At 47.4% G+C, this 23,130-nt stretch overlaps 1 protein-coding gene across 2 annotated transcripts in view; it reads left to right on the forward strand.

Moving 5' to 3' along the window:
• Nucleotides 1–23,130, forward strand: part of prex2 (phosphatidylinositol-3,4,5-trisphosphate-dependent Rac exchange factor 2) — a 71,213-nt gene that overhangs the window by 44,027 nt on the left and 4,056 nt on the right. For both annotated transcript variants that reach the window (XM_040167550.2, XM_078095854.1), the window contains 17 exons: nucleotides 147–308; nucleotides 1,852–2,074; nucleotides 2,175–2,382; nucleotides 5,210–5,389; nucleotides 5,495–5,589; nucleotides 5,698–5,780; nucleotides 6,446–6,536; nucleotides 8,568–8,696; nucleotides 9,796–9,837; nucleotides 10,494–10,591; nucleotides 10,695–10,844; nucleotides 11,922–12,024; nucleotides 12,166–12,309; nucleotides 12,470–12,584; nucleotides 19,534–19,600; nucleotides 19,829–20,019; nucleotides 22,376–22,478. In XM_040167550.2, the coding sequence (XP_040023484.2) occupies nucleotides 147–308; nucleotides 1,852–2,074; nucleotides 2,175–2,382; nucleotides 5,210–5,389; nucleotides 5,495–5,589; nucleotides 5,698–5,780; nucleotides 6,446–6,536; nucleotides 8,568–8,696; nucleotides 9,796–9,837; nucleotides 10,494–10,591; nucleotides 10,695–10,844; nucleotides 11,922–12,024; nucleotides 12,166–12,309; nucleotides 12,470–12,584; nucleotides 19,534–19,600; nucleotides 19,829–20,019; nucleotides 22,376–22,478 (2,184 nt within the window). The remainder of the gene's footprint in view (nucleotides 1–146; nucleotides 309–1,851; nucleotides 2,075–2,174; nucleotides 2,383–5,209; nucleotides 5,390–5,494; nucleotides 5,590–5,697; nucleotides 5,781–6,445; nucleotides 6,537–8,567; nucleotides 8,697–9,795; nucleotides 9,838–10,493; nucleotides 10,592–10,694; nucleotides 10,845–11,921; nucleotides 12,025–12,165; nucleotides 12,310–12,469; nucleotides 12,585–19,533; nucleotides 19,601–19,828; nucleotides 20,020–22,375; nucleotides 22,479–23,130) is intronic.

Raw genomic sequence — 23,130 nt, forward strand, 5'->3', positions numbered from 1 at the left:
GTTCAACTGCTCAGGAAATGTTAAATTATCATCCCTGAAGCCAAATTCAGTTTTGTTTTCTAATTTAAAGGAAAGCGTGGTCATATATATACAGGGGATTTCTTCAAAATATCATAATCATCGCTGCCTTTCTTTTACCTGAGCAGATCCTGGAGGCACTGGCACGTAATGACAACACACTGGTGCAGATGTGCGGCAGGTTGAGTTCCAGCTGTGACGTGATCCCGGAGGGACTGCAGGTACGCTTCAGCGCCATGTGTGCCGAGAGGGTGGAGCACATCAACCGGCGTATCACCAACTACAGGAAGGTAACGGAGCGGCACTTCCTCACACTCTACTCTGGATCGTAATCATGGACCGCATATGCTTATTCTTTTCTACACTGGGTGCAACGAATGTAGAAATTCACGTAGTTCTCGCTGTGCGGTTCAATCATGAGAGTGGAAATCCTGCTGAATAAATTCAACGTGGATTGTTGTGTTAAAAGACCTCCGCGGCGCACAAAGATACATGTGCAAAAGGGGCTGTGCAAGCAGAAAAACACACACACACACACACACACACACGTGTGAATGCACTCAAGAGACGCAGGTGGATGCTTGTTTTGTCCCTGCACAGACATCCTGTCAGAGTGGATCAAACACAAGTGTCGCCAAGATGTCTGTCGTATCTGTCAACTCTGGGAATGTGTGTGCAATATGAAGTATTATCTGACGCTTTGTTTGTAATTAGGTCACAGCTGGTTGTTGACAAAGTATCTCCATAACCTTCCATTCACATCTGTAAGCATGTGTCTATAGTATGCAAAAGTGCGTGAGAGGGAAAAGAAAAAATATCTGACAGCATTAGAGCGGGCCTTGCATTAATTACCAGTCACTTATAAATAGCCGTGCGCAGGCACAGACGTTTGTTGTGTAAGATCCCCTCCTGCACTGGAGCGTTCCTTCTCAGACCCCCAGAAAGTGGAAGAATGAAAGAAGGACGAAGAAATGAGAGGCAGAAAGGATAAAAGACGGGAAAGTTACCGGGACAGAGAGATGTTAAGCTGAGACCCCCGAAATAAGAGTCCATAAAACCAAGATATGTGGTGAGACCCCTCAGAGGAGGTCAGCTTGTGGCCCATCTGGAGCACATCATCTCGCTCGGGGCCGGAGCTTCCCGCTTCTCCCGTCTTGTGGCTGTCAGTTCCCTTGACATGCACTTTATGTGATGCTTGCGTTGCTTGACGGCCCAAGTTGCTAAATAGTCGTCCCGGCGGCTGCTGCCATCTGCTGCGTAACGTCCGAGCCCGGAACGCCGCCGCTGCGACGGAAGGTTCAAGGAAAGTGCAACCAAATGTTGCAAAGGAAAAAAAAAAACGTGCTTGTGATATTTGGTATCAGCTCTTTTGGACCCGAGCAGTCCGTCCCCTGAGTTTAGCACAGAGATGCTATCTTGTGGAAGTTTCCTTGCACAGCAGGGTTTGGTCGAGTTAAGTCACCCGGGAAGATATTTTCCCATTTAACAATGTATACCGGATTCATGTGCTCTTATCTTATCTCAACACGGTATTTGCTTTACTTGAAACAACAGCATTTTCAGTGGAAAACAAATTAAAAACATGAATTCACCCAAATTAAATGAATGAAATAAGTGTGCTATCTAATATGACATCACAAGGATATGAGTTCACTCAAATTTACATCATTTAAACAATAAATGGTCACGTCTTGGGATGGGAGTTTGTGCTTTTCTCATAGCTGTCGTGCGTATAAAGCGAAACGGTACCTTTCAAATGATCCTTTCACTTTACCACGCGCATGTGTGCCATCTCTAAAACACACGTACGTCTCCCTTTCTGCCGCGTGACAGTTTGCCCGGGTGCTGAAGAACAGGGCGTGGCCCACCTTTAAGCAGGCAAAAGCCAAGGTGTCCCCCCTCCACAGCAGCGACTTCTGCCCCACAAACTGTCACATCAACGTGATGGAGGTGTCCTACCCGAAGACCACCACCTCTCTGGGCAGTGCCCTCGGTGTGCAGCTGGACAACAGGAAGAACACGCTGGAGAAGGGCGGACGCAGCAGCGCACAGCAGGGTGAGAGAAGATGGCGAATAGAAGAACGCTGAATGACGCATCCCGTTTCTTTTCTTACTGGCGCTTTTATCTTTTCCTTGGTGCGTTTTTCTCGCCTCAGGTAAGCTGAACCCCATGGTCAATGTCCAGCACACCATCACCACCATGGCCGCACCGTCGGGTCACAGCCTGGGCAGGACGGAGGGTCACGGCCTTCGCTTCCTGCTCAGGGAGGAAGACCTGCTCACCCTGGATTCCTACCAGAAGCTCCTCCACAAACTCACCATGGTCGTCAAGGAGATGGAGACGCACGGCGGCCATATTCATGAGTGAGTGGCTTTATGTGCACGCATTAATGGAGTGATGATATTTCGGGTGAGATGAGGATTCAAACTGCCATTCGTCTGGTTGGAGGGGGGGGGGGAGCGGGGGGCACAAGACCATGACGGGGGTGATTCTTGTTGTTTATGACGGCAAAAACCGGCCTCCCGCCGGTTCTGTTCCACTTGATTTAAAATGCCTTTTGAAACCAGATTGCCTCATATAACACCCTGTAACTTCTGCAGCCTGCTTGGTCCATGCACTGCATCTGGCATTTGTTGGGCATAATCTTTGGTCGTTATTCTAGCACCTGTGTTTGTGTGTGTGTGTGTGTGTGTGTGTGTGTGTGTGTGTGGGTGGGTGCGTTTGAGAGAGAGGGAAAGAAAGAAGCAGAAAGAAAAACAGACCGTGCGTCTGCACATTTTGTGCACAAAAGTATGCCCATGCTTCATTTATTCTCTGGATTTTTAACCCGATATGGTGTGTGTTTGCGTGTATGTGTGTGTATGTGTGTGTGTGTGTGTGTCAGATTGGTATTTCCTGGCTGGACTCTCTGTTCAACACGGTCGCCGGGTTGATTGTTTGGAAGCACAGTAGGCCACAAGAGGCAAATGGGAAACACAGCCGGAGCTCTCCTTCCCCCCAACCCCAGACAGGAAATACATCTCTGTGATGGCGACAGGTGTCCTCTAAAACCTCTAAGGTGATAGAAGAAACTAGATTTCACACACATTAGTTGGTAATTAATGGCAGACGTCAGATCTTCAGAAGATGGTTAGTTTGATTCGGTTACCACAAGTCGCTGGATGGCCGTCATGTTGTGTAGCCGTGGATAATGATGAGAGGTCCACAGCGCGGCTCTAATCACCGCATCTGGACACATTTTTTCATGCTCCCCGTCGTTTGCTAATTAGTAGAATCGTACACACACTTTTTCAAAGTGTCCGAGACACAGTGAGGGGATAATGACCTTTACCGCTATCGGTTTAAACATGCAGGCTTAACACACACACACACACTCTCTTCAGGAGCTTGTTAAGAATGAGCTGTGGGGTTGGACCCGTGTGTTTCACAGGCGTGGAACTAATACGAGTTGTGTAGCGAGTAGTAGCAGTCTGTGACCTCTGTGGGTGTGTTCGACCCCCCCCCCCCTTGCGCTTCAGTATGTTAGTTTGCATATCAACCTGTTTGTCGACTGACTCACTACTCCTACTACGTGCCCTACGTTTCCTCCCCGAGCGCTCCTTTATTTCTGTGCTGCTTGGACCCGTCTCATTTGCTTTCTGCACACTTGAACGTCTTCATTCTTCGCTCTCCGGGTCTCTTTCTCTTTGTGTACTGGGTCACTTGCCTCACTTTGACAGCACGACTTACCAGTGATGCGATAATGAACAGAAGTGGCCATATTCATTCCCTCAGGGGTCTTAGGGGCCGTGATGTGAAACGCAACCCCCCATCCTGCAAACCCGAAAGGCCATTAGAAATATCCTCAAGTAATTCAGGAAAAGAAAAAAGCAACTTGACACGACGCTACATGATTTGTCCAGATTAAGGGTCACAGCTGTGCAAGTCCCTTGCATGAGTGTGCTTTATATCAGGACCTCCTCCCTTCCTGAATTTCCTCCTTTTTTAACCTATTTTTATGCACTTCATTATTAGCCTACTAACTGGCAGAAGCTTTGGAGCTACAGGGTCCTCTGACCCGTTTACTGTATGGATGAAAGCATGCAGATATCAAGAAACACGGAGCTACACACAATGTAGCTCCGATGATGAATAAAGCCGCTTGATGTTTAATGGTTTAATGTGTCGAAGTGGGCTGCAGAGCTTCCTGTGGGAGATGCTTGCAATGAGCTGTAGTGTACTTTTCCGTCGCTCCCTGTTTCTCTCCCCTCTCTGATCCAGGTCATTGTTATTCTCCTTTGCTCCCTCCGATAGTTTGAGCCCCAAAGGCCTCAAACTGCGCTCACTTCTCTATTAACCAGCAGCCAATCCCCGAGTCTGGAGAGCTTCTCCATGGCGACGGAATGCCACTCGGCTCCGGAGGGGCATTGTGGTGGCTCGGGGGGGGGAGAGGACCATATTGAGGGCGTCTCTGTGGCCCAGTCAGCCCAGTGAATGGGGCAGAAAGGGGGTCAATGGAGGAAGAGGAATGAGGGGAAACGAGAGGTGTTTAAAACCATCAAGAGGTGCAAAGATCTCCGATGCATTTGGGAAGAACGAGGAAGACGGGCCGTTTTCTATTTCACAGAGCTCCGAGAGGCTTCAGGGGAGCCCCCCCCCGCCCCCTCCCTCCCTCAATGCCGGCGTTACGACACAATGGAAAATGTAAGAACACAAATCAAAACGAGGCTGAAATGTAAGCAGACATCGCGTGTCGGAGTGCGTGCGTGAAGACAGATTAAAAACAACAGACCGAAAAAAAAAAAAGTCCCCAGCCAAGCACTTTGGGCTTTAAATGCCACCATGTGCTGCTGCGACTGCGGAAATATCCCGGCCGGCCTCTTCCTGCTTTTCCTGCTCTTCCGATCGACTACAGGCCGGCTGTGACGGTGAGAGGGGAGCCCACCGTTGCAGCGTGTTGACACAGCTGCACCCTGCTGCTGCGCCATCGGACCTATTAATACGGCGTGGAGCCCCGACCACCGGAAGCTGCCGCACGGAAGCACGAGCGCAAACGGGGTCGGCAACAGTCAGCTGTTGGATGCACATGTACAATTGTTGAATAAGTCGCAGCGCTGGAACACATTCAAGAGGCTGTTTGCATCCCGCTGGAGTTAAACGTCACAGCTGTTTGAAGTCATCCCTCCTCTCTGCTGTTTTTCCCTCCACCAGCCTTTTGTCCTCCATCACCCTTCCTCCGGCTTCGGAGGCGCGGACCCCAGAGAGCTACATATCGGCCGAGAGCGAGGCGGAGAAAGGGGAGCGGAACGGGAAGAAGGTGTGCTTCAACGTGGCGGGCGACGAGCAGGAGGACTCGGGACACGACACGATCAGCAACAGAGACTCGTACAGGTGAAAGCCGAGCGCAATGTGATCACGGTTCGCATAGAGTTGCCTGTTTGGCTCGACTGTATATTTTCTCCTTGATGTTTTTAACCATCTTGTGTCTTTTCCCAGTGACTGCAACAGCAACAGGAACTCCATCGCCTCCTTCACCAGTATTTGCAGCAGCCACTGTAGCTCCTACGTTCACAGCGATGAGATGGACTCAGGTACACACACATGCAACACGGCGCACATGTCACTCGCGTGTTGATGCACCAAGGCCACACACGGAATAATAATGCTGACAAGTTGTAACCCCCCCCCCCCCTCTGCAGGAGATGAGCTGACTGCCAGCGTGTGGCTGTCCCACGATAAGCAGAAGAAACTTCACGGTTTTCTTGAACATCTGTTTAGCCAGGTGGGTCAGATGTTTATCAGTGCAGATGTGACTTATTAGTGGAAAAGTCCTTTTCAAATCCAGTTTCCCTCCCGGAGGTAAATATTATTTTTAATCTTAATACATGTTATGATCCCCCCAAAGGAATAGATAACTTTAATGATATCTGGTTCATGTGAATGGTCAGAGTTCTCGAATCAATGTGTGACGGATTACAAATCGGAATTGAAACCTAAACCAACCACTATATTCAATGTGCAACTTAATGATTATGAAGAGCATGTTTTCTTTTAGACTTTTGCGTCAGTATTTGTTTTTTCCAACCCGTGCCCAGAAAATGAAAGTCGGGACAGCCTTAAACTGACCCTTGACCTTTCTGACACCTTCGGAGCAGAGGTTGACCGTATCTGATCATGTATACACTACCCACTAGTTTTACAAGGCCGTGGAAAAGCAGAAAAAAAAGACCTTGCTGTGCCGGCACTTTGGTGCTGCTTCCTGTCATTTGTTCTATTGTAGACCAGTTTCCCCGTCTTTGTTGACACGCCACATAGCAACTTGTATTCATTCTCTGTGGAGTAATATTTGTGTGTGTGTGACAGAGAGAGAGAGCGAGAGAGAGAGAGAGAGCCAGATGTTGGCCAAATGGAAAAGTCACTTAAGCTCCATACTTGTGCTCTCCTCAGGTGGACTCCATCACCAGCGTGCTGCGGGGAGCCGTGGTGGCTCGGGCGTTCGAGCAGACAAAGTGCTTCACACCTGCAAGAGGATTACAAGGTAAAACACACGGGACACACACGACGTGCTCCTGCCTCGTTAAAAAAAAAGACGCCCACCTCTCGCTCCGTTTCTCCTGCAGGAGCATTTGCGTTCCCTGCCAGGGATGTTTTCCTCTGGCGTAGCCGCCCTTCCTTTGACTGGGCTGCTCTGCGGGTCTGAGAGAAAGAAAGATAATATTGGAGAAACTCCCGACCAGCAGTGATGCTGAGAAAAAAACGCACGCATGCTGACAAAATGTCGCGGCCGGCCCGCGCGCACTTCCTGTGCGTGTGTACACAGATGTGATTATAGGAACTCGGGGAGGAGAAGCAGGTGGATTCCCGTTTATCGGAACCTCCCTCCTGTCGGTTCCCTTCCTTCCCCCTCCAGCTGTCCCACTGCCCTGCATGCTGAAGCTCTTCATGGTGTTGAAACCATCTCCACGCCACAGGCATTGTAGTGCTACTTAACAGTGGAGTGTGACCCCGCATCACCTCTTGTTCTTGTTTATTATCTGATGCTGATCTGATATTATTTGCCTCTTTTCCTCACCTCGGCATGGTTGTGTTTTTTTAAACCCGCGGCTTTTGTTTAATTAAAGGGAAAATGGAGGAAAGGTTACTGGAAAGGGGCTGAATTTGTCCTTATCAGTGACTAAAGCCATAATCTTACAAAGCCCTTTCATGATCCGTGGGGCTCTGCTCACATGTCTCAGCACTTTTTGAAGATTAGATACAAAGAATGAGACGCTCAGAAGCAACAGTTGTTTTCTCTTTCTTCTTTTTTTAGTGGTGGGAAGGTTACCAGACCTTCCCAAAAAGGATGACTTTTGTATCTTGGTGGTTTATTTTGCACGCTGTGAAGCTTTTATACTCTTTGACAAACGTTGCTTATTTTATGTACTTACATTCAACTTTAATATTATTTGCTGAGCGATAAAAACAGAACAGCAGATTACACATTTATTTTTATATGTTACGAAGCTTCTAAACAACCCGACCCAGTTGCCACACACACACACACACACACACACACACACACACACACTTTCTCATCTCAGGCTGTCTTCAAGGGAGCACAGATATGCTTGAACTGAAAATAGGTCTGCTTGTTTGTGTGTATGCGTGTGTGAGAGAGTGTGTTAGTGTGCATAAATTCCTTCAGGAGGGACGTGAGTCCTCAGAGTTGATCCATCTCCACTCCAGTAATGCGTCTGGTTGACATCAGAGCAAAGAGGATTATCTAACAAGTGGAGCATTCCTGCATCTGATCCGAACTCTGTCGCCCTAAGACACACACACACACACACACACACACACGATTACACAACCACCATTCTATCACAGATCTCTTCTTTCGACTCCAAACTAAACTTCTCTTTCCCTCCGATTTAAAGAGGTGTTACATCAAATTCCCAAATTGACTTCAGCACAGCGAAGACAAGAAAGATTAGATTGTGGGTGGTCTGAAGCTGACGGGGGGGAATAGGACGTGTTTGAAATGGTTACGGGTCTCTGAACAAGTCATTTTGGAGAGACGCAGAGAAAAAAACTGGTGAGACGTGAATACAAACAAAGGAAAGCTGGTGGGCGAAAAATAAGATTGTATCCCTTTATTGGAATATATACCCTCCTTTTTTCATTTCTGCTCAAATAATATTTCTTCTGAATAATCAACCCACTAAATAATTTACTTGACTTCTAAAGAATTTCATCTGCTCTGATTGCTTTTGCATAGTAACCGAAATGTTATGATCCTAATGAACATCTGAAAATAGAGCCGAGTTGAGAGTAGTTAAGAAGAGATAAGCCACTGAGACGCATTGTGTTTGAATATCATTGAATAGAATGATAAGATCCTTCTCTCTCTTCCCTCACTATTCAATAATGCAAGAAGTGCACAAAAGGCTGATTGTCATTCACTGTCTCCATTTGCAAACTTTGTCTTCTGCAGTTCACACTCACACACACACACACACACACACACACACACACACACAGCCATACGTTGGCTCTGCCTGCGCCAATTCTCCGTTTGTGTTTCTAACAGAGTTCCAGCAGGAGATGGAGCCTAAAGTGAGCTGCACCAAAAAGCTGCGTCTTCACGTCAAGCAGGATCCCTGGAACCTTCCCAGCAGCGTTCAGAGCCTCACGCAGACCATCGCTAAATATGTGGAGGGTGAGCGTTTTACCTGAACCCTTACGGACGCACGATGAACCGCCACCATCCGCCTGTCAGCTTAATCTAGCATGTGATATGGCGGCCTGCTTATCAAAAGCCTTCTAAACAAAAGGCTTGCTAGGCAACTGGGCGAGCGCACCATTCCTTTTTCTTATTCAATACCCTCTATTATTTATTCATATCTCATTTATAATGAGTCATGAACTGCGAGGTTTTTTTTGTGTTACCAGAGTTAGGTGCATTTGAAAACACCACAGGGGCAGCAGGGCGTTTTTTCTGTTAACCGTACCACTTTGTGTGCTCACACACGCACAGCCACATGTAGTATCTATCATGGTAAAGACTGCCGGGCGTGTTAATGTGAAATTGACAAATTCCCCAGTAAAGCTCAGCGTATTTATGGTGCAGAATAACAGGTCCTGTGTGGGTCCAAGTAGCCTCAGAACACTAACGGCTCTTTTTAAACCTAAATCCATCATGGGACACATAAAAGCAAAAAGAAATAGTGTTTTATTATAAGTGTTAAATTCCCTTTATTTAATTTGACTCCTTTTTATCGACAGGTAGGACGTTCGGCCTCACTTAGTGTCCGGTTTCGTGTTTTCCGGCACACTGATTAGACACAAACAGACACCCGTGTGCGCACACAGACACAAACAGACACCCGTGTGCGCACACAGACACACCCCAGACCCTGGGCCACGTGCCGCAAAAGGTGAGCTGGCGGTCACAAACGGGAGTATAAATAAGGTAACAGTGACGTGCTCGGTCCCGCGCGCACCACCTCCCCGGGATGGCTTTTTTTTCTCACTCAGTCAAGAGTCCTGCCAAGCGTCCCGCGGCTCTGATACGACCGTAAACAAATGTGGTTTCGTGTTATCGTCTCTGCCGGCGGCGGTTTTCTTACACGTGAAGATAAACAGCCGTGGAGCCGGAGAGGGGGGGCGGGGGGGCAGACGACTCAGGACACTCTGGACTTTGAAGAGTTTAAAGTGTAGGTCTTACTGTAGCAGTCGAAGAGAAAGAGCCTGATGTGAGATTACTCATATGAATGACTCACTGAATTGCTTGCGTTGTTGTTGTTGTTTTTTTCCAGAGGTGAAGACACGGCTGCTTTTGGTCTTGCTGCAGTACACAGGTCCGTCTCACTCCCCTCACTCTCGCTATAGAAAACACAGAAATGGACTAAACTATGCTAATTAAATGAAAGGTAATGTTCCTCAACGTACCGCTAGGAAATAGGAATGAATAAGAAAAAGTAGAAAAGGCTGGACTTCTTCTCTGCGGTCGTGGTGGGAAGGCTTAATGGCGTGAAAAGGGAAGCAGTCATGCTTCATGACACATTATTCATTTCTTGGGGGGTTTGTGAAGGTATTTTTTTACTCGCCGTATTGCTGAACTTTTTCAGTGGGTCCATTTTTCAGGAAGTTATGGCAGCGATTACTTCTCCCTCAAGCACACCCTCATTTTTTTTCCTGATACAATATTTAACACCCTGCAGATACTTTCTTTTTAAAAAAGCAGCCGCAGCTCTTTTTTTCTTTTTTAACCTTTCTAAAAGCTTTCACGGCATAGAATCTGCCGAGGCGCATCCTTTTCAAAACATCATCATCATCATTTTCTCATCTTTCTACCATACCACTTTAAACCTGGCTTTTAATTTTCACTCGCTCAGAATTATGCTCCTTTCATTTCTCTCTTCTGACTATTTTCTCCCACCGTCTTTTTACGCTTTTGTGATTTGCTGCTCGCCGCTGTCCCCTCGGCCTCGCGTCCTCTCTGCCGCCCCTCCAGACTCTGAGATCCAGCTGCGTCGAGACATGGTGTTCAGTCAGTCTCTGGTAGCGGCTGTGTGCGCCTTCTCAGAGCACCTCCTGGCCGTCCTCAATCAGGTAACACGCTTACTTATGGGCATCATGCTATTTAGCACATACACAGAGACGGTAATGTCCGATATGAAGCTAAACGTCTTCATCTTTCTGTGTCCACTCTCAGTTCAACAATGCAGGCAGGGAGTCAGACCCCCGGGACCTCCAGGACCCCCAGGACCTCCAGGAGGCACAGGAAGCCAGCCGCCGATGGCTGGAGCAGATGGCCAGCGCCGGGCTTCTCTTCCACTTCCAGTCCCTCCTCTCGCCCAATCTGGTGAGCTGCAGACGGACCACAGCTCCCAGTTCATCTGCTTAACCAGACGCATCTAGAAATAGGAGGCGATGTCTGTGTACGTTCGTGACCGAGTGAATCCCACCTCTCTTATACGTTACTCAAATGACAGACAGCCCACCATCATCTGGATCTGTGGATGTTGTAGAAATACCCCAAATAGCCAACAGACCAAAAAACAAGACATTTTTAAATGTTGCGTATTCTAAAAGTCATCAAAAGGAGATCTTGAAACGTCCACAGATAGACTTTGGATTTAGTATCAGGCTACTCTTTCTTTACTACATGGATATAAATCAGCGCAGTGAAGATCACGAGTCCATTATGAGCCACTGTCGATGGGCCAAGCTTGCACCGCGACCTCAACAAGTTCAGAATGAACGCTTTAATCATTTCAGCGTTGCCTTTAACCACGTTGGAGAAGCTGAAACTCAAGTTCGAGTAGCCAAAGGACGGTCTCCCGCTCGCGTCGCCTCCAACTTCGCCGATGTTGCGCTGCGTTTTTTTTTCTTCTTTGTTTCTCCAGATTTCCCTTTCAAGTGCTCCCTGTGGAACCAAACAGGGTCTCAGTACCTGCAGGTGATGCCATTGAAATCTCAGCGTGCTCATTTTCAGGGCACCACATGAAAGGCAGCAGGAGCCCAACTGGGGGATGCTGCCGCTGTGTGTGTGTCTTTATGTTCATGGGGGGGGGGAGGAAAGATCCGCGGGGCCAGATGTGCTCGTTTTGTGTGTGAGGGTGCACGTTTTGAAGAAGGAAAACATTTTCAGAGACGTAAACAAGGAAAGGCGTAGGCAGACTCACTGTGTCTGTGTGCAAACTTTCTTTGTAGGTTTAGATTTGACATGAAAATTGTTTAGAGCGCTTCTTTCAATACAACAACCCAATAGTATTATAATCTGCGGGTGACATTACAATTTTCAACGGGGACTTGACTAGCATCTCTTCACATAAGCTGCATTTTTAAAACAGGATGTACAGTTTCATATAATGTTTCATATCAGGAATGAGGTCTGAATACTTTCACTCTTACTAGCATGCGATCTTTCTTTCTTCAGACTGATGAGCAGGCCATGTTGGAGGACACTCAAGTGGCTTTAATTGACCTGGAGAAGGTCACGTTCTACTTCCAGCAATTTGAGGGGGAGCCACTGGTGGCCAGTACGTACAACACAGTACAACTTTTAACTTTTTGACTTTTTTTTTTTTTTTTGCTACTACATTTGATGTGAAAGAAAATCGTGGTTTAAATCGTGCATCCTCTCCCCTCCTCTCCTTTCCTTCCCTCCCCTCTCCCGGCAGACATACCCATGTCATACCAGGTGGAGGGCACCCGTCAGGCTTTGAAAGTTTGCTTCCACCTTGAGAGTTTCTACTTCTCCCAGCTTCCTCAAAGGCTGAAAAACGGAGGAGGCATCAAACTCTACCCCGTGCTCTTCACACAAGGTACAGCGAGTCTGGTTTCGGGAACCTCAAGTGAGCAAATAGAGCAGAGAGACGAAAGTCTCTGCTCCATAGAATATTCAAAAACACCGGCAGGTGGATACACGCTATGTGCTTTGTTTTCACCACTCTATCTTTTCACTGCGACGTTTCTCCCTTCCAGCGCTGGAGAGTATGGAGGGTTACTACTACAGAGACAACGTGTCAGTGGAGGAATACCAGGCCCAAATCAATGCTGCCTCGCTGGAGAAGGTCAAGCAGTACCACAAGAGACTGAGGTACGATGTGCATGAATATCCACGCGGGCATTATCACCGCATGCCTTGTTTCTAGCAGGTTTCCCCAGTTTTCCCAGCAGGGCCTCGAGGTGAATGGCTGGTATAAACACAGTGGGAGTGTTTTGTGATTGGCGGCGGACACGCGCAGCAGGGCACGCCGTGATTGGGTAAGAGAGCCCGGCGTGTCACCGGTTCTGCGTGGGTGCTTCTGTACCGCTGCGGCGCTCGGTTAGCTCACACCCCATTGGTTCGCTGCACATCCGAGGCCCTCTGTGATTGGCCAGGCGTGGGTGATTTAATGAGGTGGAAACAGATACGGAGGAACAGGCACTGGGAGTTGAGAATAATGGCCCGGCTTTATTTAATCTCCCGCATGTGATATAATAATGTATTTTGGTGTATGTCTGTTTTGTTCCGAGAGTGTGATCCCTCGTTGAACAACCTGGGAGGGCGACTGGCCGCCACATTAGCTTCGAGTGCACATCTGCTGCTGATTGTGCGGATAATTAAACAGAGCCGAGCGTACAGCAAAACTCCCATCTTGTTGTTTGGGGAAAACTCTCCTTTGATGGGCTGAATGATTTACAGCTCGAGCAGCCATGTGTCACATCAGTACCGATCCTCCACAGCCAAACATTAATTTACCGGGACGGCTTTTTTCCGCTGAGAGTTTTTTCATTTGTTTGTAGTGTTTTGCTTGATGAGTGCAAGGAGTTTTAAGCATTTATTTCTGTACAATACGATGTGTAAGCAGGGACATCTTTGCAGCAGAAGCAATTACTGAACTAGAATGTTATTATGACGTTTGACAAATATGTGATTTGATCATTTTAGTTGGCCACACGGGGATTTTCGATAACACTTTAATGGATTGTGGAGCCCCTGTGAAATGAAATGGTGCATGCAGGACTTTATTTGTTCAGCGATTTGATTCAGGACATAGCCTGTGTCTTTGCACGTATGCTGTACGTTTCAGTTGGACCTGCACAGAAAGGAGCATAATTGAATTGACAGGAGAGGCTCCAGCAGTAACGCGGAGCAGATGCGAGCGACGCTGGTGATGTGGGGAGCATTAGGGGTGCTGCATAGAGATGCTTTGAAACCCCCAGCTGGAGTGAAAGTCGTAGCGACTGTACTCAAACTCAATTTTCTTTCCCAAAAGAAGAGGGTTTTGATCCAAATCTCATCAGTGGGTGAATCCTTTGCTGTTGAGCAAACACGCGTGCAGTACAAAAGGCTTGGTTCTTCCCCTTTTTTCACAGTGAAACTGCTGAATGAATCACTCAAGTTGCTTTAATGCTTTTTTTCCGTTGATGCACTTGTGGATTTGTACCTTATGTTCAACCTGACATACAGGGAACACTAGAAAACCAAATACGCTCTTCGCTCACAGCCAGTAGTATTACCTCGTATTAATCATAGTAACGTGTATTCATTCCTAGCTGGTTTTCAACAGTCAGTGAACACAGTGTCCCTCTCCCAATGCGTGCAACCAGTAGTTTTCTTCCCCCCCCGCTGCCATGTGCCTCTCGGCTGACCGCACACACCAACCTGTGATGTCACGGCTCTCTCTCCGTTGTAGCGTGCAAACCTCAGGCACCTCGTTATCCTTGGAGCCCGGCCACGGCAGCGTCGGGTTAAACCCACACTGTGGGCCGGAGCCAGAGGCTGACTGACAGACAGGGACACAGCACATGCAATGCTCAACTGAATGAGATGAAGATTCGTGAAACACCCCATTTAGGCCCCCGGAGTCATTTGGCAGGCATGTGGATGTGTTGTTTATTTTCAAAAGATACCGATTACCATTGCATGTTTTCTTTTTTTTTTTGGTTACCCCATCAAGACAAAACACACTTTTCTGTCTGTACTTTTTTGTTGTTGCTGCAAGCAGAGTGCAAAAACGTCCTTTTGAAAGCGTGTGTTGAGTAGTAAATGAAACCAGTTTACGGGTCTTTGTGAGACTTCCCAGCAGCCTCTCTGGCTTACGGGTCCTGTACTGGAATGAGGACGACGAGGAGAGGAGCAGAGTAGAAAGGGGAGGACCAGAACACGATCCGCAAATGTATCATTCAAAGAGAAAGCTCATGGTGGTTTCATTATATTCGGCTCTTATTGACAGGACGTTGCAAGAGGCGCGGGACGGGTATTTCTCCTGCTCCTACGCTGTGGATTAATGGAGCATTGTACACAGCAGTCTGAAAGAATAAAGGAGAAGGTCCGGCATGTGCTGCACCGGATCCGCTGGTACATCACATGCGTGTCATGTTCACATGTTGTTGTTGTTGTTGTTGTAGGTGTGAGCAGATGTGTTGATGTCAATAACGTCTGGTACAGCTGAGACGCTGCTTACACTGCAGCCAATAGGCCATCTCTTCCCAATCAAAAATGCATTTGGCAGAAGTGAGGACATGTTTGGCACCGCATCACAACGCAGTTGTGAAATTTCCAGATCTCATTGTGCGCGTTCCTTTGATTAAAAAAAACAAAAGAAATGCTTTATTAATGTGGATATTGAAACCGTACCCAGTCTGACAATTGGTGCATGCTGATGGCATTGTGTCTGAAAGACGCGGCATAAATATGGATGTGTACTGCTGTAACAAATGGTACTTTATTATCACTACAGACTGGTGTTCCACGCCGCGTTGGTTGAACATCCGTCGGTCATCGCACGCGCAGCTTCCCACGTCATCTGTGCCGACAGTGTTTGTTCCCCAATCAGCCACGGGTGTAATTGGTAATCGCACCGCTGCAGTGCAGCGTGTGTCGATTAAGACAAGAAACTACCAGATGCTTGTTGCTCTCAGAGATCGATCCTCTCGGACGTGACCTTGTGTAAAGAGAAGCTCGTTAAAGTGCTGGTTATAACTCAGGTTAAGCTTTTTTTTCACATACCTGAACTGTTAAGTTCCCCATGACAGGCAGCTTTGCGTAGATCATATTATTTGTTCTACAATGGAGGCCTCCAATGGATGGTGTTAACGTCATTGAGCACACAAACATGACTCACCACCACCGTCCCCAACATCAAAAACACCAGCACAAATATGTTTATTTATATTTTGACTCATCATTTATACAGCATTTCGCTCCGTGTAATTGAATGTTCTTCCATGCAGTAAAGATTAGAATAGCCACCGTTCTGCCATGTGTCATGCGTTGGTATAGTAAACTGCTGAAACAGTAATACTGCAGTGCAGCTGGTTTGCTCAAATGAGATTTCTCAGATGACTTCATCCGTAAAGCCATTTTAGTTTTATTTTTTACATGTCTTATTTTGCAGCCATGATTGATTATGGATATTATCCTACTTGTGGAACGGAGGCGATGGCAATGTGCTTTTCCCAAACTGAACCAGGGCTTTCTCGTATTTCCGCAATGGATGAAAAACGCTACGGTCTCTGCACCGGCAAAGGGAGTCCCAATTCACTGGAGCGCAGACGAAGAGGCTTCTTTCTGCTCCAGCTAGCGCTCAATGAACCCATTTTTTTTATAAAGCCGAGTGAGGCTTATCATCAGAGACTTGGTTTCATTTATCATTCCTTTTTGATTCTGTCGTTTAAAAGGCTCTGTACTCAGTGGCGCTTGATATTGTAAAAAAAAAAGACCTTTACTCATCTCCTCTACACAAACGACCTTCGTAAGGAGACGAGGATACTTAAATGCAGTATCAGGGTTGTGAAGCGCTCTACCATTTTGAGGCAACTGCCGTCCTTACGTTGTAAAATGCGTGTGTGACAGTGATTTAGTCACAATATGACTCCATTAATGCTGTTAACTGCTCCGGGCGTCATTGGCACCAGTTTGAAAAAGGTTTGCCTTTGACTTTGAGTTAAATGGTTATTTCACACGCGTCCGTCTTAGTTGTAGACTTTGAATAAAACAGCTCACAAAAGGTATTTGAATCAGGTGAGTTGGGCGTCTTTTTCTGCTAGAGTGTGCTCCTGCATGAAGCTATAGTCGACATACAGCGGGACGTGTTAAACGGGAAGGGAGGCGTGGGATAAGAAAATGACCTCCTTACCTCACGGGTGTCCAGAGGCATCACGGTGCATCGCGGCAGCCCTCATTAGCCCCAAGGCCACTGTGCCACGCACTGCAGTGGTTTGTGGGGGATTTAATAACGCCGAGTGGCGTTCATCATGGAGGTGTGAGTGATATACGTGGACCAGCATGCACCTCTGCAGGGTCACATTTAATGCTGTATAAATCATACCCACTTTATTTGTTTCGCCAAGACTGTAAGCGTGTGGAACTAAACCCACAGAAGATTTCCTCTCCGGGTATTTCAGGGATCATTTCTGCTCCTTTGTGCTTTTTTAAATAAAGGATGTCATGCTAATGTGCCCATTCCCACGCTGCTTTTCCGAGCACATCTGTGCCTTAAATCCTTCTTCTTTGCCGCTGCAGCTGACTGCTAATGCTCCTTAGCTGTAAAGAGCCTTAAGTATGCTATTGTCATGACGGAAGCAGAAACAAACACAGTGAAGTATCCTCTTTGGCCCAATAAAATAAAACCAGCTACGAGCAGAGCGGCTCATCTCTCGCCTGCAGCCAAATCTTCCATTATAGTCTTGTGTAAAAAAAACAATTGGCTGTGTGTGTGTGTGTGTGCGGTCAGTGTCTTTTTGTTTTTTGTTTTTGCAGAACGAGCAACAAACAAGCTGCACCTACTGGTGTTGCTTTGCTGATTTCTACTGATAACGAATGACGAGTCTGCACATTTATGTAACCTTTTTTTGTTTGTTTAACACGCGCTGACAGATCACCATCTGTTGATCACCCGCTGAAGTCTTGATTGGCGTTGAACCTTCCCTCAGCATAGTTGTCATCATTGTTTTTAAAATGTTAAGTTGGCAAATGCGAGGGAGTAAAGAAAACACGATAAAAGAAATGCTTGTGTAAGAGAACTGCGTGTCCTGCTGTCACGGGGAGGCAGCTGGAGGTCAGGTTCACGCATAACGTGCATGAAATATATGTTCTTAGCTTTAAACTGACAACCGGCGTGGGCTTAGATTTACATTTTGTGTCCATCCACAAACCTCAGACGAAACATCATCAGCTCAGAAGATGTCACCCAGTGCCCCTTCAAAGCTCGCCTATAGTCCTATCATCTTGTCATTAGAGACCTCCAGGAGCGCCGTCCCTGCTCCTCGAGCTCCAGCTCCCACTATTTTTAGAACAACTCTTACTGTCTACGTGGGACCTTGCTGCTGCTGCAAAAAGGAGACGTGCACGTGTAAGACGAGGTGCTGTTGTTTTTGTCTGGTAACAGATAAACGGATGCGTGCAAACGAGGTTTAGCAGCACTCCGGAAGTTGACTTCCATTGTATGTATATTTAGGATAAGAGTCCGAGCAGCTGACTGATTAGCAGCAGGCAGGAGGGTGAGTGGACTCGCGGCGCTCCGTCCTTGCAGACCCGCTAGAAGCCATTTCAGGACAAAGCTTTTTGATTTCCAATCTAGTTTTTTTCTGTGCTGTTGTGGCTCGGGCTCGCTCTGTGTTTGACCTCTTAAAAGACTGATGTTTTGTCAAGAAAGAGTTGCATCTAGCTTTCGTTTACTGCAGCCGGTTTTGTTTGTCCACGGCGAACCACACATCCGCTGGGACTCAGTGTGGAGGCCCGGGTTTTTACTGCAACGAGGAAATGATCAAATACTCTCCAACGAGCTTCTAACATTCGACCCGACAAAAACATGAACCTGTTAGCGGCCATTCGCATGGTTACGGCTGTCATGGGGTCTAAAAAGGCGTTTGTTCCATGACCGAGGTGCGGCGTAGCGCACCTTTTGAAGGATAAGGCCATCTTGGACCAATTACACGGGCTGTTAGCACCACCTAAACCCCCTCGGCAAACTCTGCTCATGGTCATTTAAGGAAAGCACGCCATGGGATTTAAAGCATGTTTGCCGCATAGGGATTTGATTCCTGGAAGCCTGGAGCGGGTGAGGATGCAACGAGGGCAGGTTACTCGTCTGTGTCTGTTCAGTAGATGTGACATGTGAGCAGGAAACATTTTATGTGCACAATTTATGTGCATTGAAAGCCCACCTATGCCCTTTTTTCTGTGCATTATTCTCAATGTCTTTTAATATCAACACGGCTGGTTCATAATCACCATTTGGAGTCAGGCATGTGTTGAGCTCTGATTAATTCATTTAATTAACATTATGTCAGGCAGAAATACCACAGTCCTAATGAATGCCTCCTTGGACGGTTTTCAATCAACAAATAGCAGATTGAAGGAGCCTCGCTTGGCTGATTCTTGTAACCCCCCCGCACACCCCCCCCCCCCCCCCTCCCTCAAAGCCGTCAGTTCCTGCATCTGTTAAAACATTTTTCTTCGACTATTAGCAATGTGTACTCAATGCGTGACTGTGCGTTGTACATTATTATCGCTTCTGGCAAAGGAGTAATGGAGTATGTGATTTTATTACAGGGGGGGGGGGTGATGTGGTGTATTGTGGCTATTTTTAGCACACTGCTGTATAACTTAGATGTGATGGAGATCACAGACTGCTGCGCTTGCACCAGCAGCACTCCACCTCAGACGGACTCATTGCGGCATCTCCTCTCTCTGCATAATGACCGCCAGTCCTGTGCTGCCCCCGGTGGACGTACGGGGGAAAGTCCACCGAATGCACTGTACTCCATGAATGAATGAATGAGGCAATGGCATTTGGAGCGATGCCCAGGACGAGAGATGCTTACTTTGTGTTTCTGCTGAGCTGCGCCCAAGTTACTCTCCGGATTGATAGTCGGATGGTGCAGCTCCATAATGAGCAGGTGGCCTACTTTTTCTGGCCAGTGGTCTCGATGACCGAATGGTGCAGAGAAAGGAAAGCCACAGAGTTTTTTTTTTTACAAGCAACAGGGCTACTAAATAAGCAAAAACCTTTGTGTGATTGATTACATGCCTTATGTCATTGTGTTTCTCCCCCCAGGGCTTTCTACCTGGATCAGTCCAACATGCCACCTAGCTCCGCCCCCAAAGCTGCCCTGGTAGACAAGGTGAGAACAACCCCTCCCACAATGGCTTCATGAAGAACACAAGGAGTAGATGTTCATGTGGTCCACAAGACGCAAAAAGCGATCACCTATTATCACCCGTAGTTACCTTTGTGGGCAGATGTGTTTTATTGGAAATCCTACATTCATACCACAACCTGAGTCTCCTTGATGACCACAAGCACCTCATAATCAGCCCACCCCCTCTCCCCCGTTCTCCCCTCACCCCAGTTGTTGCGGCCCCTTAATGCTCTGGAGGAGCTGTACCGTCTGATGGAGAGTTTTATCAGTTGTCGCCGCACTGCCGCCTGCCAGTACACCGCGTGCGGGGCCTCCGGCGTGGGGCTGCTGTCCGTGGCCTCGGAGCTCTGCTCGCGTCTGGGAGCCACGCACGTCGTCATGTGCAACAGCGGTGTTCACCGGTGAGTGTGTGTGTGTGTGTGTGTGTGGGGGGGGGCTGTACTGGACAGGCCACCTACAGTTAAATTATACGTTTCCTTTGTCTTTAGTTCTCTGCACCTTCCTTCTTTCATCCTGCTGCCTACCTCACGGTTCCATGCGAGCGCCGCACTACTCGTCATTGGGGGTTTTCTATAAGTACACATTTCCCTGCATTAATTACCAGAAGCATATTCTCGTTAATAGGGGCCCCTTGTTTCTCAGGCCAAATGAGGGACTTTTAAGTAGGCATAGCACTTCACGCAGGAAAGAGACAGGTCAATTACTTCCATTCTCATTAAATTCTATATATGGCAGCCTAATTCACCCGCTGCTGAGGGCACCATTTGTCAGTGCTCCAGAACAGAAATATCCTCATCTTGTGTCAAGGCTGATGCCCCATCTTTCATGCCCCCCCCACCCACCTACACCCCTTTTCTATGACACCCTCTTCCTTTACCCCACGACCCTTTCCGTATCTTTGTGTCGCAGTCTCATGCGTTTGCCCAGATGTGAGCGATGGCTCGATAAAGTGCTGTGGACGGAGCCGCCTGGTTGCCCGAGCTCTAATATAAGGTTCCTGTCTGTGTAATGACTGCCACTACTTTATTAACCCCCCAGCCTGTGTGTGTGTGTGTGTGTCTGTCTTTGCAATTATGCACACTAGCCATAACTCACCCACAGGCGGGCTAAGTGTACCGTGTGAGAGCAGGCGACAGGACCTGCCATATTTGGGATTATTTGTGAACAGGCTTTCTCCTTAAAAACCGCTTTACCCTCCAAAGCCGCAGGCCGACGGACGTATCGCATTCACGGGAATGTAGGAGTTATCAAGGCTTTGCTTAATGCAAGTATCCACAAAATCAATGTCCTCACTTCACTATAACCTCCTTACTTTTGACAGTTTACGGATAATGTATGAATAAACCAGTTTCTCTGTATAATTTGAAGCAGTAAGTATTCACAAGGAATCCATGCACACAAACAATATCTGCTATAATTGAAACACCGATGACACCAAGCCATTAGCTCAGTAATGTTGCAATTGCATTATCAGCGTGGCAGCTTTTTCAGGCCTATTGATTGGGTTGGTCGACTTGATGGATGCGTTTTAATAACAGTGAAAGCGTGATATTTTGGGGGCGTCAGCATTTTTGCAAAACGCAGCGCCGCTTTCTAATCCAGACCTTTTTTTTTGTCCATCACCCCCATAAAAGCCGTTAGAGAAGGAAAAGGAGACTTCAGGTGTCTGACAGCCGAACAAAGGAGGGTATCAGAGGGGGAGAAAGTATCCCAGGCAGAATGCCAAAGCCTTAATCCCGAGCACGAACCTGCTTTTCCTTCATTATAGTCAAATATCACACAATACGAGTAGTTTCTCTGATGCAAAGGTTTTTTCGCCTCTTTCCTGCACCCGCTCTGTCATTGTTTATTGGTGGACGCCGCTCTCTGGCTTCATCTCGTTCATCAGAATGGACTTAGCTCCGGATGGAGCGCAGAGTGTGGATGGGATATGTGCTGGAACAAGATAAAACAGATGGGTGTGAATCGCCTCATGCTATCTCACCACCCCGAATGAAAAGGGACGCCGTGCAGCTTGTCTGTCACACACTCACACACACACACACACACATTTTGTGTCCTGCTCCAGCTGAAGCAACATTTCATTATCTCTCTTTTAGAAGAAAGAGGAGGATAGAAGAAAAGAGGTTTTCTCAGTCGCTGTGAAATCCTGCCACGAGAAAGGGAGACGTTAAACAAACAGATCATATTTCTGAGCAGCCCCCGTGGCGGTTTTTACTTAATGAAACCGAGCCGGGCAGCGTTGGAACTTGAGGGATTTCAATCTGCAGTGAAACTAGGATCGATCCTCTAGTACAGCTTGTTATCATAGAAAGGTCAACAGCAGCCTTGACACATGTCACAGGCTCCCTGAGGGTACATGCACATGCTGCCTTCTGTCCGTGAAGATTGCTGTAACCAATACTTCACAGACTTACGTCAACGCTCGTTTGACACCCTCATGGTGGCGAGAGTATATGGAGCACAGATGACTGGGACCCTGGTTTCCCCTCGGCTGCAGAGGAAAGTATCCAGCCTGAATCCCCTCGGCTGCTAAACGTGCCCCCGGAGCTTTGATCCACTCTGTCTGCTCGTTTCCAAATAATTTGAGCCTACGGGAACAACTGGGAAGATAAAGAGTGCGTTGGGCATAACAAAGCTGAACGAGCGGATCGATATTCTGCATAAATCGACGGGATCTGGGATCAATACTCAAGACGGACAGAGAGAACATTTGAGCTTGACCTTTTTCTTTTCTTTCTCCTGTCTGTCGGACAGCTGCACCCTGAGTGTGACACTGGAGCAGGCCATCCTGCTGGCCCGAAACCACGGCCTGCCTCCTCGCTGCATCATGCAGGCCACTGACGTCATGAGGAAACAGGTATGTTTCTCACACACACGCGCACACTACATGTGCACACGGTCTCTGTCTTCATTCCTACTCACCGGTGACTGACAAGAGGATGGAGGAGCAGCGACGTCCATGAAATTCCTTGGATTTCACCCCAGGGAGGGAGAAAAATAAAAAAGAGTGAGAAACTGAGCGGATTGTTTGGGACTTTTGTTGTCAGCATGTTTGTAGGGGGGTCAAACATTCTTTTACAAAAGGCTCCGGCCATGACCAGATCTTAGCCCGTATATCAGACGGTCATTAGAAGGCTTGTGAGTGGTGGTTAAATTGCTGTTTGCACCGAGAGGGAAGAGGTCAGTTGCAGAGCCTGAAACCCTCTGGGAGAAGAGTCCTTTCATTTTATGCACTCACAGAACTGGGCCGCCAGCCAGGAGGACGCGGAGCTCGGCGTTGTGTGACCTTGAGTGCTAAATGTACGTGGCGAAGGAAAAACAAAAATCCATCTTGAGGTGGTTTTAGATATATGGTAATAGACTATTAATAGGTCCAGGTAGGGGAAAATGTTACATTTTTGTCAATTTAGTTGTCTCCCTCAGATGTTTAAAAAAAAAAAAAATGGTGTCACTATTATACGTACGATTGTCATTAGACATTTTATCTCCTCATTAACATGAACACCACT

This window comes from Gasterosteus aculeatus, chromosome 21 (assembly GCF_964276395.1).
Source record: "Gasterosteus aculeatus chromosome 21, fGasAcu3.hap1.1, whole genome shotgun sequence".
NCBI classification, from domain to species: domain Eukaryota; kingdom Metazoa; phylum Chordata; class Actinopteri; order Perciformes; family Gasterosteidae; genus Gasterosteus; species Gasterosteus aculeatus.